Source organism: Oncorhynchus nerka, linkage group LG19 (genome assembly GCF_034236695.1).
Source record: "Oncorhynchus nerka isolate Pitt River linkage group LG19, Oner_Uvic_2.0, whole genome shotgun sequence".
Classification (NCBI taxonomy): domain Eukaryota; kingdom Metazoa; phylum Chordata; class Actinopteri; order Salmoniformes; family Salmonidae; genus Oncorhynchus; species Oncorhynchus nerka.
The window spans coordinates 45,128,515-45,145,511 of record NC_088414.1 but is presented as its reverse complement, the minus strand read 5'-3'; the positions used below and the strand labels follow the sequence as shown (position 1 = coordinate 45,145,511).

General features: G+C 44.7%; 1 protein-coding gene across 1 annotated transcript in view; it reads right to left on the bottom strand.

Moving 5' to 3' along the window:
- The window catches only part of tiam1a (TIAM Rac1 associated GEF 1a), a 264,051-nt gene that overhangs the window by 80,570 nt on the left and 166,484 nt on the right, over window positions 1–16,997 (bottom strand). The window contains 3 exon segments of the mRNA XM_065004978.1: window positions 1,692–1,907; window positions 8,826–8,912; window positions 14,467–14,548. Coding sequence (XP_064861050.1) covers window positions 1,692–1,907; window positions 8,826–8,912; window positions 14,467–14,548 — 385 coding nt within the window.

Below are 16,997 nucleotides of genomic sequence, written 5' to 3'. Positions count from 1 at the left end.
AGAGGCCAAACCTACTGATCCTTTCACGGTCCAAACCTACTGATCTTTTCACGGGCCAAACCTACTGATCCTTTCTGGGTCCAAACCTACTGATCCTTTCCGCGGTCCAAACCTACTGATCCTTTCCAAAGGTCCAATGTCTACTGACACCTTTCACGGTCCAAACCTACTGATCCTTTCCGAAGGCCAAACCTACTGATCCTTTCCCACGCAAAACCTACTGATCCTTTCTAGCTTAAACCTACTGATTTTCAGGATTTTTTTCTTATTATGTTACTTATACTGAACAAAAATATCCTTTCAACATGTAAACCTGTTGGTCTCATGTTTCATGGCTGAAATAAAAACATCCCAGAAATGTTCCATACGCACAAACCTAGCCTTATTTCTAAAAATGATGTTTTACATCCCTACTGAGCATTTCTCGGTCCAAGATAATCATTCCACCCAAACAGGTGAGGCATAACACTGATTAAATAGCATGATCATTACACAGGTGCACCTTGCGCTGGGGACAATAAAAGGCCACTCTGTTCAGATTTGTCAAACAACACAATTTCCACACACCAGTTTGAGGAGCGTGCAGTTGGCATGCCCGGCCAAACAGGAATGTCCTTTCAGAGGCCAAACTTGACAGATCCTTTAATGTTAAACTTACAGATCCTTTTCAAGCCGCCTCAACGTCATTTTAGAGAATTTGGCAGCATGTCCAACGGCCTCACAACCACAGACCACGTGTAACCACGCCAGCCCAGGACCTCCACATCCAGCTTCTTCACCTGCGGGATCGTCTGAGACCAGCCACCCGGACAGTTGATGAAACTGTGGGTTTGCAGAAATTAAGAATTTCTACACAAACTGTCAGAGAACCTCATCAGACTGCAGGTCTGTCCATCTGCAATTCGTCTGGGCAGATGGCCGACAGCGTATATGGTGTCGTGTGGGCGAGAGGTTTGCTGATGTCAACATTGTGAACAGAGTGCTCCATGGTGGCGGTGGGGTTATGGTATGGGCAGGCATATACTACAGACAACGAACACAATTGCATTTTATCAATGGCAATTTGAATGCACAGAGATACCGTGATGAGATCCTGAGGCCCGTTGTGATGTCATTTACCATCAGCCATTACCTCATGTTTCAGCATGATAATGCACGGGCCCCATGTCGCAAGGATCTGTACACAATTCCTGGAAGCTGAAAATGTCGCAGTGGCCTCAGGAGATATGTCACCACATTGAGCATGTTTGGGATGCTCTGGATCGACGTGTAAGACAGCGTGTTCCAGTTCCCGCCAATATCCAGCAACTTCACAGGAGTGGGACAACATTCCACAGGCCACAATCAACAGCCTGATGAAATCTATGTGAAGGAGATGCGTCACACTGCTTAAGGTGGTCACACTGTTTATATTTTTGTTCAGTGCAATATGTATATGTGATTCCTGCAGGAACTGAACCTACTGATCCCATCGATCTGCGAGCTCTTGAAACCTTCTGATCCCATTTGCAACATAAATCCTCTGTTTCAACGGACAATGCGAGGGGGTGCAGGTAGATCCGTCCCCGTTTTGAGATGTTTTCTTGTGTTTCCTGTTCCTGTTTTTGGTCCCGTTTGGTTTCTAGTGAATACACCCCTGAACTCGTTCAGTAATAATAAATACAACCATGTCTAGTTGCTATACCACTCACCTTGGCTCTGGGAATAGATGTCTGTACAAGTGTCGTATTCTGCTGTGTTGGAGCGTCGAGGGGGAAAAGGGCAGAGGTCGCGAGGGTCAAGGGTCGGCAGGGTGCTCACGCTCAGGGACAACGAGGGGCCGACTAACGCTGACCTCATATCCACCACGCCCAGAGCCGACGCTGGTTTACCATTTAACAACAGGATCTCATCACCCGCATGCAGGCCTGGGGGGGTAGAGAGAGGGAGACAGAGAGAGACAGACAGAGAGAGAGACAGAGAGAGAGACAGAGAGAGAGAGAGACAGAGAGAGAGAGAGAGAGAGACAGAGAGAGAGAGGAGACAGAGAGAGAGAGACAGAGAGAGAGAGAGAGAGAGAGAGAGAGAGAAAGACAGAGAGAGAGAGACAGAGAGAGAGAGAGAGAGAGAGGTAGAGACAGAGGTAGAGACAGAGGTAGAGACAGAGGTAGAGAGAGAGAGAGAGAGAGAGAGAGACAGAGAGAGACAGAGAGAGACAGAGAGAGACAGACAGAGAGAGAGAGACAGAGAGAGAGAGTAGAGAGAGAGAGAGAGAGAGACAGAGAGAGAGAGACAGACAGAGAGAGAGACAGAGAGAGAGAGAGAGAGAGAGAGAGAGAGAGACAGAGAGACAGAGAGACAGAGAGAGACAGAGAGAGACAGAGGTAGAGAGAGAGAGAGAGACAGACAGAGAGAGAGACAGAGAAGAGAGACAGAGAGAGAGAGAGAGAGAGAGAGAGAGAGACAGAGAGAGAGAGAGACAGACAGAGAGAGACAGAGAGGTAGAGACAGAGAGAGAGACAGAGAGAGAGAGAGAAGAGAGACAGAGAGAGAGAGGAGACAGAGACAGAGAGAGAGAGACAGAGAGAGAGAGACAGAGAGAGAGAGAGAGAGAGAGAGAGGTAGAGACAGAGAGAGAGAGACAGAGAGAGAGAGACAGAGAGAGAGAGAGACAGAGAGAGAGGTAGAGACAGAGAGAGAGAGAGAGAGAGAGAGAACATTACACACACTTACATAATCACCCAATCTTAGAGACATCAGATAAAGGTAGAGGGTGGACATGATCTAACAAATCAAATCACATTAAAGTAGAATTGTCACATGCGCCAAATACAACAGGTATTAGACCTTACAGTGAAATGCTGAATACAACAGGTATTAGACTTTACAGTGAAATGCTGAATACAACAGGTATTAGACCTTACAGTGAAATGCTGAATACAACAGGTATTAGACCTTACAGTGAAATGCTGAATACAACAGGTATTAGACTTTACAGTGAAATGCTGACTTACAAACCCCCTAACAAACAATGCAGTTTTAAGAACAGTAAGAGATAAGAATAACAAATGATTAAAGAGCAGCAGTAAAGAACATTATACAGACTATATACAAGGGAGAGACCGGTACAGAGTCCATGTGCGGGGGCACCGGTACAGAGTCCATGTGCGGGGGCACCGGTACAGAGTCCATGTGCGGGGGCACCGGTACAGAGTCCATGTGCGGGGGCACCGGTACAGAGTCCATGTGCGGGGGCACCGGTACAGAGTCCATGTGCGGGGGCACCGGTACAGAGTCCATGTGCGGGGGCACCGGTACAGAGTCCATGTGCGGGGGGGCATGTGCCACGGTACAGAGTCCATGTGCGGGGGCACGGGGGCACCGGTACAGAGTCCATGTGCGGGGGTACACCATGTGCGGGGGCACCGGTACAGAGTCCATGTGCGGGGGCACCGGTACAGAGTCCATGTGCGGGGGCACCGGTGTCGAGGTAATTATGTACATGTAGGTAGAGTTATAAAAGTGACTATGCATAGATGGTAACAGAGTAGCAGCAGCGTAGAAGGGGGGGGGGGGCAATGTAAATAGTCTGTTTGATTTCATTTGATGTTCAGGAGTCTTATGGCTTCATGGACCTAGACTTGACGCTCCGGTACCGCTTGCCGTGCGGTAGCAGAGAGAACAGTCTATGACTAGGGTGGCTGGAGTCTTTGACAATTTTAAGGCCTTCCTCTGACACTGCCTGGTATAGAGGTCCTGGATGGCAGGAAGCTTGGCCCCAGTGATGTACTGGGCCGTATGCGCTACCCTCCGTAGTGTTTTGCGGTCGGAGGCCGAGCAGTTGCCACACCGGGCGGTGATGCAACCGGTCAGGATGCTCTCGATGGTGCAGCTGTAGAACCTTTTGAGGATCTGAGGACCCATGCCAAATCTTTTCAGTCTCCTGAGAGGGAATAGGTTTTGTCGTGCCCTCTTCATGACAGTCTTGGTGTGTTTGGACCATGATAGTTTGTTGGTGACCAAGTTACTTGAAGCTCTCAACCTACTCCCCCGTCGATGAGAATGGGGGTGTTCTCAGTCCTCCTTTTCCTGCAGTCCATCTCCTTTACCTTGATCATGTTGAGGGAGAGGTTGTTGTCCTGGCAACACACCTCCTCCCCTATAGGCTGTCTCGTCGTTGTCGGTGATCAGGCCTCTACCACTGATGTCATAACATACTGTACAGACTGCTGACTGCTGACGGGAGGATCATAATAACGTCTGGAACCAAGCGATCCCATTCCACTGATTCCACTCCAGTCATTACCATGAGCCTGTTCACCTCAATTAAGGTGCCACCAGCCTCCTGTGATACACACACACACGCACACACACATAAACCCAAACACACACACACACATAAACCCAGACACACACACGCCAACTTTTAGAGAGAGCTAACACACAACAACATACACAGCACTCAGACCTACAGTATGTGAATGGTTAATTCCAACGGTCCCCAAACCCTTCCATTACAGACATCCAAGGAGAGGTAGAGGCCGTCCAGGCTGAGACAGACATTGACCAGTTAACCACAAAGATTCCTCAAGCAGACAGACTTTCCTACGGGCCATCACATAAAGAACACGCAAAACACAACTGACACATATATCTTCACTTATATATCAACAACAACAACAGAAATCTATTTAACAAAACATTTATTTCACTATTGTTCGTTTCCCTCTCTCCCTCTCTCCGACCTTTTCCCTCTCTCCCTCTCTCTGACCTATTCCCTCTCTCCCTCTCTCCGACCTATTCCCTCTCTCCCTCTCTCTGACCTTTTCCCTCTCTCTCTCTCTCTGACCTTGTCCCTCTCTCCGACCTTTTCCCTCTCTCCCTCTCTCCGACCTATTCCCTCTCTCCCTCTCTCCGACCTATTCCCTCTCTCCCTCTCTCCGACCTTTCCCTCTCTCCGACCTTTTCCCTCTCTCCCTCTCTCCAACTTTTCCCCTCTCTCCCTCTCTCCAACCTTTTCCTCTCTCCCTCTCTCCAACCTTTTCCTTTTCTCCCTCTCTCCAACCTTTTCCCTCTCTCCCTGTCTCCAACCTTTTCCTCTCTCCCTCTCTCCAACCTTTTCCTTCTCTCCCTCTCTCCAACCTTTCCCCTCTCTCCCTCTCTCCGACCTTTCCCTCTCTCCCTCTCTCCGACCTTTCCCTCTCACCCTCTCTCCAACCTTTTCCCTCTCACCCTCTCTCCGACCTTTCCCTCTCACCCTCTCTCCGACCTTTCCTTCTCTCCCTCTCTCCAACCTTTTCCTTCTCTCCCTCTCTCCAACCTTTTCCCTCTCACCCTCTCTCCGACCTTCCCCTCTCTCCCTCTCTCCAACCTTTCCCCTCTCTCTCTCCCGCTCTCCTTTTCCTTCTTCCCTCTTTCCTTTTCCCTCTCTCCCTCTCTTCTTTTCCCTCTCTCCCTCTCTCCATCCTTTTCCCTCTCTCCCTCTCTCATTTTCCTTCTTCCCTCTCTCCATCCTTTTCCCTCTCTCCCTCTCTCCTTTTCCTTCTTCCCTCTCTCCTTTTCCTTCTTCCCTCTCTCCTTTTCCTTCTTCCCTCTCTCCTTTTCCTTCTTCACTCTCTCCTTTTCCCTCTCTCCCTCTCTCCATCCTTTCTCTCCATCCTTTTCCCTCTCTCCCTCTCTCCATCCCTTTCCCTCTCTCCCTCTCTCCATCCTTTTCCCTCTCTCCCTCTCTCTCCTTTTCCTTCTTCCCTCTCTCCCTTTCCCTCTCTCCCTCTCTCCTTTTCCTTCTTCCCTCTCTCCTTTTCCTTCTTCCCTCTCTCCTTTTCCCTCTCTCCCTCTCTCCTTTTCCTTCTTCTCTCTCTCCCTTTCCCTCTCTCCCTCTCTCCTTTTCCTTCTTCCCTCTCTCCTTTTTCTTCATCCCTCTCTCCCTTTCCCTCTCTCCCTCTCTCCCTTTCCCTCTCTCCCTCTCTCCTTTTCCTTCTTCCCTCTCTCCTTTTCCTTCTTCCCTCTCTCCTTTTCCTTCTTCCCTCTCTCCTTTTCCCTCTCTCCCTCTCTCCTTTTCCTTCTTCTCTCTCTCCCTTTCCCTCTCTCCCTCTCTCCTTTTCCTTCTTCCCTCTCTCCCTTTCCCTCTCTCCCTCTCTCCTTTTCCTTTTTCCCTCTCTCCCTTTCCCTCTCTCCCTCTCTCCTTTCCCCTCTTCCCTCTCTCCTTTTCCCTCTCTCCCTCTCTCCTTTTCCTTCTTCCCTCTCTCCCTTTCCCTCTCTCCTTTTCCTTCTTCCCTCTCTCCTTTTCCTTCTTCCCTCTCTCCTTTCCCTCTCTCCCTCTCTCCCTTTCCCTTCTTCCCTCTCTCCTTTTCCCTCTCTCCCTCTCTCCCTTTCCCTCTCTCCCTCTCTCCTTTTCCTTCTTCCCTCTCTCCTTTCCCTTCTTCCCTCTCTCCCTTTCCCTCTCTCCCTCTCTCCTTTTCCTTCTTCCCTCTCTCCCTTTCCCTCTCTCCCTCTCTCCTTTTCCTTTTTCCCTCTCTCCTTTTCCTTCTTCCCTCTCTCCCTTTCCCTCTCTCCCTCTCTCCTTTCCCCTCTTCCCTCTCTCCTTTTCCCTCTCTCCCTCTCTCCTTTTCCCTCTCTCCTGTCTCCTTTTCCTTCTTCCTCTCTCCTTTCCTCTCTCCCTCTCTCCTTTCCCTCTCTCCCTCTCTCCTTTTCCTTCTTCCCTCTCTCCTTTCCCTTCTTCCCTCTCTCCTTTCCCTCTCTCCCTCTCTCCTTTTCCTTCTTCCCTCTCTCCCTTTCCCTCTCTTCCCTCTCTCCCTTTCCCTCTCTCCCTCTCTCCTTTTCCTTTTTCCCTCTCTCCTTTCCTTCTTCCCTCTCTCCCTTTCCCTCTCTCCCTCTCTCCTTTCCCCTCTTCCCTCTCTCCTTTTCCCTCTCTCCCTCTCTCCTTTTCCTTCTTCCCTCTCTCCTTTTCCCTCTCTCCCTCTCTCCTTTTCCTTCTTCCCTCTCTCCCTTTCCCTCTCTCCCTCTCTCCTTTTCCTTCTTCCCTCTCTCCTTTCTCTTCTTCCCTCTCTCCTTTCCCTTCTTCCCTCTCTACCTTTTTTCCAACTGCTGTAGGATTAACTCAAGCTCTAGACAGATAAGGAAAAAGAAGCTTCCTTTCTACCCTCCGTCCTTGAAGCAACCACTGATCCGAACACCGTTGGATTAAGGTAAGCAGTATGTAGTGTGGGGAACACCTGGTCTTTTCCTATCCACTAACACATAGACCGGCGGTTACCTGAACAAAGGAAAGAAGAAGAAGAAGAATGTATTGTATTGGACAAAGCCCTTTGATTGACTGGCTCTAGTCCCGCCTCCTTTCACCAACCGTGTCTGCGCAGTCCTAATTGGTAATTAACAATCAAATAGCCTGCCAATTAGAATCGATTAAATCAAATTATGCAAATTGGACTGTGAAAAGCAGTCTTGGATTTCTGACTGTTCTTGTCTCTGTCCCGATGCAGGATCCTGTTTTGCTCAGTAAAGTAGACTCCCATGGTGCAACAGCAGGATTGTGGGTTCAATTCGCCCCTGGGGGGCCCCCTTCATACACGTATAAGTGTTTGCTCTACATTAAGTTTCTTTGGATCAAAGTGACACGTCTAAATACTATATAGAAGAGAGCATAGACACCCAGGCCAGTCGGTAGGGAGGTTATAATGACTGTCTGAGAGAATAAAACAGAATATACACACGTTGTTATTGCTGTAGCAGCAAGCGTCCCTATAGGGCCAGACGTCAATCTCAATTCACATCCCTTCCGATAGACGCAGTGCTATGGCTGAGAATGAACAGGCTTTGGAGTGCAGACACACCCTCAAAGCCTACCATTAATCCTTTCTCATTGCCATTCAAGCTCTGAACACACACACACACACACACACACACACGGCCCGAAGGCGTGACCCAGTTGTCTGAGATGTGTATATGTCAGTTGTAGAGAGAGAGTCTCTGTTGGACAAAGAGGGTTATCGCCCCTCTAGCTCTACGTGTGTGTAATGATGTCACAGAGAGACGTGAGGCTATTTGTCCAGCGCTGGCCTGGTTTCCTAACACACCCTCTGGTCTTTCAAGCTTTCGAATTGCCCTTCTCACACACACACACACACACACACACACACACACACACACACACACACCCTCAGGCCTACCACTAGTGCATTACCATTCATTCTCCTGAACACAAACACTCTCTCTCCCTCACACACACACACCCTCCATCACATGCTCTACTTAAATATTTTCAAAATGTATTTTAGTATTGTCTCTCTGCCAGAAGGTCTCTATACTTCTCCATGGAGAATAAGTCATAGAGCCTCCAGCTAGCCTCTGCTAGCATAATTTATAACGCCAAAGCGATAGATTTCAGCCAGCCACTGCTAGCACAATTTATAATGCTAATGCATTCGTTTCCAGCGAGCCACTGTTAGCATCATTTACAATGCTAATGCGTTAGTTTCCAGCTAGCCACTGTTAGCATCATTTACAATGCTAATGCATTAGATTCCAGCTAGCCACCGCTAGCATCATTTACAATGCTAATGCATGAGATCACATCCAGCTACAACCTCACGGTGAACTAGCCTCCTCCCAACAGGGGGACAGAGTAGACTATCATGTCAGCTCTATGCATTATGGGCTGGTTTCCCGAACCCAGATTAAGTCCTCAAAAGTGCTTTTAGTCCAGAAATGGGGTTTATATGGATACGAGAGATAAGGGGCCTATCTGCAGCACGTCTAAGAGGGGTCGACATGTACTACTAAGGTTAGAGAAGCAAGCTTTCAACCGGAGGGTTGTCGGTTCGATTTTCAGGTGTGTGTTTTTGTACCTTTAGCAGAAGCCAGTCCTCCTGCATTTACTTCAGTGATATGGAGCTGCTGAGTCCCCTCCTCGTCTACTACTGCTATGGAGAAACCTGGAGAGAGATTTCGTTTGTCAGGATACCCAATAGCTTAGTGCACATGCAGGAGCTACTCTTCCTGGGGTATAAATAGAATATAAACATAAAAAACATAGAAATACATGACAAAGTACAGAACAGTTATAGACAAGGACATTACATTCGAATAAAAGAGTTTGAGACAACAAAAATACTATTTACACACTATTCATATATACAGATCCAGTCAAAAGTTCAGACAAACCTACTCATTCAAGGGTTTTTCGTTATTTAAAAAAAAACTATTTTCTACATTGTAGAATAATAGTGAAGACATCAGAACTATGGAATAACACATATGGAATCATGTCGTAACCAAAACAAGTGTTAAACAAATATTTTAGATTCTTCAAAGTAGCCACCCTTTTGCCTTGACGACAGCTTTGCACACGCTTGGCATTCTCTCAACAAGCTTCACCTGGAATGCTTTTCCAACAGGCGTGTCCAAACTTTTGACTGGTACTGTACATATTCATATGTCTAAATCTGTTTTTGGTTTGAGTACTGTGAAGAAACCCATAAGGGCTCCCCCTGGTGGGGGTATTTATGTCTGCTTAAACTGTTTGCAAATAGATTATACAAGTGGTTAAGAATTTTCAAGACACAAATGTTTCTTAAAAAGATTAGACGATAAGTAGTCTCTTTTCTCCTCAACCCTCAACCAGGAAAGACTATCGTGCATGTTGTTGCTGTCAGTTCTGTGTGTGTAGTTAAGGGCGAGGCGTGCTGCTCCGTTTTGAGCTGCAACGTTGCTAGGACTTTCTTTGCTGCACTTGACCATATTACCGGACAGTAATCAAGATGGGAGAAGACCAGAGTCTGAATAACTAGTACAGTTGATCTTTGTGTCAAAAACACTGAGCGTCTTTTTATAAAAAGACATACAGTACCTCTCCCCATCTTCACGATGTTGTCAGTATTCCTTGACCATGATAGCGTGTTACTCCTAGGAGTTCAGCTTCTTTAACTTGTTCAATGGTCCTTTATACACAGCTCCAGTTTGAGGTTTAGGTCTAAGAGAATGTTTTGAACCAAATACTGTGCTTTTAGTTGTAGATGTATTTAATAAGACTAGTTAATTGTTAATGATCCATTCTGACACTGACTGTAACACCTTACTAAGAGTCTCAGTGAGCTCACTGACTGTAACACCTTACTAAGAGTCTCAGTGAGCTCACTGACTGTAACACCTTACTAAGAGTCTCAGTGAGCTCACTGACTGTAACACCTTACTAAGAGTCTCAGTGAGCTCACTGACTGTAACACCTTACTAAGAGTCTCAGTGAGCTCACTGACTGTAACACCTTACTAAGAGTCTCAGTGAGCTCACTGACTGTAACACCTTACTAAGAGTCTCAGTGAGCTCACTGACTGTAGGTGCTGATGTGTAGAGTGCAGCAATCATCAGAATACATAGTAATTTTAGCTTCTTCTTGTAAGACCAGTGGCAAATCATTAGTCAAAATAGAGAAGAGTAATGGCCCAAGGCAACTGCCCTGAGGGACGCATCTGATGTTAGAGAAGCTTCCCGTAAAGAACATTCTCTGGGTTCTATTGGCTAATTAACTCTCCAACCATGTGATGGCAGGTGATGTAAAGCCAAAGCAAGTGAGTTTCTTCAAAAACAGTTTATGATCAATAACATCAAAAGGCTGCACTGAAATCTAACAATGTCATCTCATTATCAATTTATTTTAGCCAATCATCAGTCATCTGAGTCAGTGCAGTACAAGATGAGTGTCCTTCGCTATATGCATGCTGAAAGTCAGTAGTTAACTTGTCCTCTGAAAAATAGCATTTTATTTGTTCAAACAAAATCAGTTTACGAAGATCAGGCCGCAAGCTGATTGGTCGGCTGTTAGAGCCAGTAAAAAGGGTGCTTTACTATGTTTAGGTAGTGAAATGACTTTAGCTTCCTTCCACAACTGTGGACACACACACCTTTAGGCTTTAAAGGCAAATAAGGGTGGCTATACAGTCTGCTACCTTTCTCAATAATACGTTAGGTATCTGTATTAGCATCTAGGTCGTCTATACCTGGTGGTAATACAGTCTGCTACCATTCTCTATAGTTTACCATCTAGGTCGTCTATACCTGGTGGTAATACAGTCTGCTACCATTCTCTATAGTTTACCATCTAGGTCGTCTATACCTGGTGGTAATACAGTCTGCTACCATTCTCAGTAGTCTCCCATCTAGGTCGTCTATACCTGGTGGTAATACAGTCTGCTACCATTCTCAGTAGTTTACCATCTAGGTCGTCTATACCTGGTGGTAATACAGTCTGCTACCATTCTCAGTAGTTTACCATCTAGGTCGTCTATACCTGGTGGTAATACAGTCTGCTACCATTCTCTATAGTTTACCATCTAGGTCGTCTATACCTGGTGGTAATACAGTCTGCTACCATTCTCAGTAGTTTACCATCTAGGTCGTCTATACCTGGTGGTAATACAGTCTGCTACCATTCTCAGTAGTTTACCATCTAGGTCGTCTATACCTGGTGGTAATACAGTCTGCTACCATTCTCAGTAGTTTACCATCTAGGTCGTCTATACCTGGTGGTAATACAGTCTGCTACCATTCTCAGTAGTTTACCATCTAGGTCGTCTATACCTGGTGGTAATACAGTCTGCTACCATTCTCAGTAGTTTACCATCTAGGTCGTCTATACCTGGTGGTAATACAGTCTGCTACCATTCTCAGTAGTTTACCATCTAGGTCGTCTATACCTGGTGGTAATACAGTCTGCTACCATTCTCAGTAGTCTCCCATCTAGGTTGTCTATACCTGGTGGTAATACAGTCTGCTACCATTCTCAGTAGTCTCCCATCTAGGTTGTCTATACCTGGTGGTAATACAGTCTGCTACCATTCTCAGTAGTCTCCCATCTAGGTCGTCTATACCTGGTGGTAATACAGTCTGCTACCATTCTCAGTAGTCTCCCATCTAGGTTGTCTATACCTGGTGGTAATACAGTCTGCTACCATTCTCAGTAGTCTCCCATCTAGGTCGTCTATACCTGGTGGTAATACAGTCTGCTACCATTCTCAATTGTTTCTCATCTAGGTCGTCTATACCTGGTGGTAATACAGTCTGCTACCATTCTCAGTAGTCTCCCATCTAGGTCGTCTATACCTGGTGGTAATACAGTCTGCTACCATTCTCAATTGTTTCTCATCTAGGTCGTCTATACCTGGTGGTAATACAGTCTGCTACCATTCTCAGTAGTCTCCCATCTAGGTTGTCTATACCTGGTGGTAATACAGTCTGCTACCATTCTCAGTAGTCTCCCATCTAGGTCGTCTATACCTGGTGGTAATACAGTCTGCTACCATTCTCAGTAGTCTCCCATCTAGGTTGTCTATACCTGGTGGTAATACAGTCTGCTACCATTCTCAGTAGTCTCCCATCTAGGTCGTCTATACCTGGTGGTAATACAGTCTGCTACCATTTTCAGTAGTCTCCCATCTAGGTTGTCTATACCTGGTGGTAATACAGTCTGCTACCATTCTCAGTAGTCTCCCATCTAGGTCGTCTATACCTGGTGGTAATACAGTCTGCTACCATTCTCAGTAGTCTCCCATCTAGGTTGTCTATACCTGGTGGTAATACAGTCTGCTACCATTCTCAGTAGTCTCCCATCTAGGTTGTCTATACCTGGTGGTAATACAGTCTGCTACCATTCTCAGTAGTCTCCCATCTAGGTTGTCTATACCTGGTGGTAATACAGTCTGCTACCATTCTCAGTAGTCTCCCATCTAGGTTGTCTATACCTGGTGGTAATACAGTCTGCTACCATTCTCAGTAGTCTCCCATCTAGGTTGTCTATACCTGGTGGTAATACAGTCTGCTACCATTCTCAGTAGTCTCCCATCTAGGTTGTCTATACCTGGTGGTAATACAGTCTGCTACCATTCTCAGTAGTCTCCCATCTAGGTCGTCTATACCTGGTGGTAATACAGTCTGCTACCATTCTCAGTAGTCTCTCATCTAGGTCGTCTATACCTGGTGGTAATACAGTCTGCTACCATTCTCAGTAGTCTCCCATCTAGGTCGTCTATACCTGGTGGTAATACAGTCTGCTACCATTCTCAGTAGTCTCCCATCTAGGTCGTCTATACCTGGTGGTAATACAGTCTGCTACCATTCTCAGTAGTCTCCCATCTAGGTCGTCTATACCTGGTGGTAATACAGTCTGCTACCATTCTCTATAGTTTACCATCATGGTTGTCTATACCTGGTGGTAATACAGTCTGCTACCATTCTCAGTAGTCTCTCATCTAGGTCGTCTATACCTGGTGGTAATACAGTCTGCTACCATTCTCAATAGTATCCCATCTAGGTTGTCTATACCTGGTGGTAATACAGTCTGCTACCATTCTCTATTGTTTCTCATCTAGGTCGTCTATACCTGGTGGTAATACAGTCTGCTACCATTCTCTATTGTTTCTCATCTAGGTCGTCTATACCTGGTGGTAATACAGTCTGCTACCATTCTCAATTGTTTCTCATCTAGGTCGTCTATACCTGGTGGTAATACAGTCTGCTACCATTCTCAATTGTTTCTCATCTAGGTCGTCTATACCTGGTGGTAATACAGTATGCTACCATTCTCAGTAGTCTCCCATCTAGGTTGTCTATACCTGGTGGTAATACAGTCTGCTACCATTCTCAATTGTTTCTCATCTAGGTCGTCTATACCTGGTGGTAATACAGTCTGCTACCATTCTCAGTAGTCTCCCATCTAGGTTGTCTATACCTGGTGGTAATACAGTCTGCTACCATTCTCTATAGTTTACCATCTAGGTTGTCTGTACAGTCTGCTACCATTCTCAATAGTATCCCATCTAGGTCGTCTATACCTGGTGGTAATACAGTCTGCTACCATTCTCTATAGTTTACCATCTAGGTTGTCTATAGTTTACCATCTAGGTTGTCTATACCTGCTGGTATACAGTCTGCTACCATTTTCAGTAGGTTACCATCTAGGTTGTCTATAGTTTACCATCTAGGTCGTCTATACCTGGTGGTAATACAGTCTGCTACCATTCTCTATAGTTTACCATCTAGGTCGTCTATACAGTCTGCTACCATTCTCAATAGTTTCTCATCAAGGTCGTCTATACAGTCTGCTACCATTCTCTATAGTTTCTCATCAAGGTCGTCTGTACCTGGTGGTAATACAGTCTGCTACCATTCTCAATAGTTTCTCATCAAGGTCGTCTGTACCTGAATAGTTTTATCATTATTGATAGGAAACCTCTCTAACACTAACTTGACCAAATTCATTATTAGATTTTCAATACACAAACATTATGGTTCACTTGTTGCCGTTTCACTTCAGAGTTTTGTCCACTTTTACTAGTGAAAGTGGCTGGCTACATCAGGAAGAAATGAGCTTCAGTCAACTTCAATGAACGATGGAGATTCTAAACTCTAAATTCTAAATTCTAAACTCTAATTTAAATTCTAAATTCTAAATTCTAATTTAGAAACTTCTAAACCAATCAACTGAGCAAGACCTACCGTATCCCAACGTGCAGGACTCAGCTTTGTCGAAGCGGATCAGCTTGGTGGTTTTGGGACATATTTCAATCTCTTTGTAGAGCTGCAGAAAAAGGAGGATACAATCAGTCTCACCATTGTACTGGATATCATGATGTAGTCCTGCCCTGAGACTTCACTATCACCATCAAGATGTTGGTTTCTCCCGTGGGAGACCAGGGTTCAAATCCTTCCCGTGACACACGTATAGCAGGTCATTTGCACTCATCAAAAAACTGCTTTGGCCCATTGAGTTTAAGCCCAGGCATTAGCTCAGGGAGCCAACACAATTATTGGGGTGTCAGTGAAGGTTACACATCATGTTAGGTTAGTTCAGCAAACCATCTGTATTAGAGATCTGTATATGAGATCACGTTAGGGATCTATATTAGAAATCACTTTAGATATCTGTATTAGAGATCACGTTAGACATCTGTATTAGATATCATGTTAGATATCTGTATTAGAGATCACGTTAGATATCTGTATTAGAGATCACGTTAGATATCTGTATTAGAGATCACGTTAGATATCTGTATTAGATATCTGTATTAGAGATCACGTTAGTTATCTGTATTAGAGATCACGTTAGATATCTGTATTAGATATCATGTTAGATATCTGTATTAGAGATCACGTTAGATATCTGTATTAGAGATCACGTTAGATATCTGTATTAGAGATCACGTTTGATATCTGTATTAGATATCTGTATTAGAGATCACGTTAGATATCTGTATTAGATATCTGTATTAGAGATCACATTAGATATCTGCATTAGAGATCACGTTAGATATCTGTATTAGAGATCACATTAGATATCTGTATTAGAGATCACGTTTGATATCTGTATTAGATATCTGTATTAGAGATCACGTTTGATATCTGTATTAGAGATCTGTATTAGAGATCACGTTAGATATCTGTATTAGAGATCACGTTAGAGATCTGTATTAGAGATCACATTAGATATCTGTATTAGATATCTGTATTAGAGATCACATTAGATATCTGTATTAGAGATCACATTAGATATCTGCATTAGAGATCACGTTTGATATCTGTATTAGATATCTGTATTAGAGATCACATTAGATATCTGTATTAGAGATCACGTTTGATATCTGTATTAGATATCTGTATTAGAGATCACATTAGATATCTGTATTAGAGATCACATTAGATATCTGTATTAGAGATCACGTTTGATATCTGTATTAGATATCTGTATTAGATATCTGTATTAGAGATCACATTAGATATCTGTATTAGATATCTGTATTAGAGATCACGTTAGATATCTGTATTAGATATCTGTATTAGATATCTGTATTAGAGATCACGTTAGATATCTGTATTAGATATCACATTAGATATCTGTATTAGAGATCACGTTTGATATCTGTATTAGATATCTGTATTAGAGATCACGTTAGATATCTGTATTAGATATCTGTATTAGAGATAACATTAGATATCTGTATTAGAGATCACGTTAGATATCTGTATTAGAGATCACGTTTGATATCTGTATTAGAGATCTGTATTAGAGATCACGTTTGATATCTGTATTAGAGATCACGTTAGATATCTGTATTAGAGATCACATTAGATATCTGTATTAGATATCTGTATAAGAGATCATGTTATACAGAGCATTCGGAAAGTATTCAGACCCCTTAACATTTTCCACAATTTGTTACGTTACAGCCGTATTCTAAAATGGATTAAATAGATTTCTCCCCCTCATTAATCTACACACAATACCTCATAATGACAAAGCAAAAAGTGGTTTTTCGATTTTTTTTTGTGCACATTTATTAAAATAAGAAACTAAAATATCAATTTAACATAAGTATTCAAACCCTTTACTCAGTACTTTGTTGAAGCAACAGTGGCCGTGATTACAGCCTTGAGTCTTCTTGGGTCTGATGCTACTAGCTTGGCACACCTGTATTTGGGGAGTTTCTCCCATTCTTCTCTGCAGATCCTCTCAAGCTCTGTCAGGTTGGATGGGGAGCGTTGCTGCACAGCTATTTTCAGGTCTCTCCAGAGATGTTCGATCAAGTTCAAGTCCGGGCTCTGGCTGGGCCACTCAAGAACATTCAGAGACTTGTCCCGAAGCCACTCCTGCATTGTCTTGGCTGTGTGCTTAGGGTCGTTGTCCTGTTGGAAGGTGAACCTTCACCCCAGTCTGAGGTCCTGAGGTCTCTGGAGCAGGTTTTCATAAAGGATCTCTCTGTACTTTGCTCCGTTCATCTTTCCTTCGATCCTGCCTACTCTCCCAGTCCCTGCCGCTGAAAAACATCCCCACAGCATGATGCTGCCTCCACCATGCTTCACCGTAAGGATGGTGTCATGTTCCCTCCAGACGTGATGCTTGGCTTTCAGACCAAGAGAATCTGGTTTCTCATGGTCTGCGAGACTTTAGACAAGCGTTCTGTTACGTGCCTTTTACTGCAAAGTAGCTTCCGTCTGGCCACTCTACCATAAATGACTGATTAGTGGAGTGC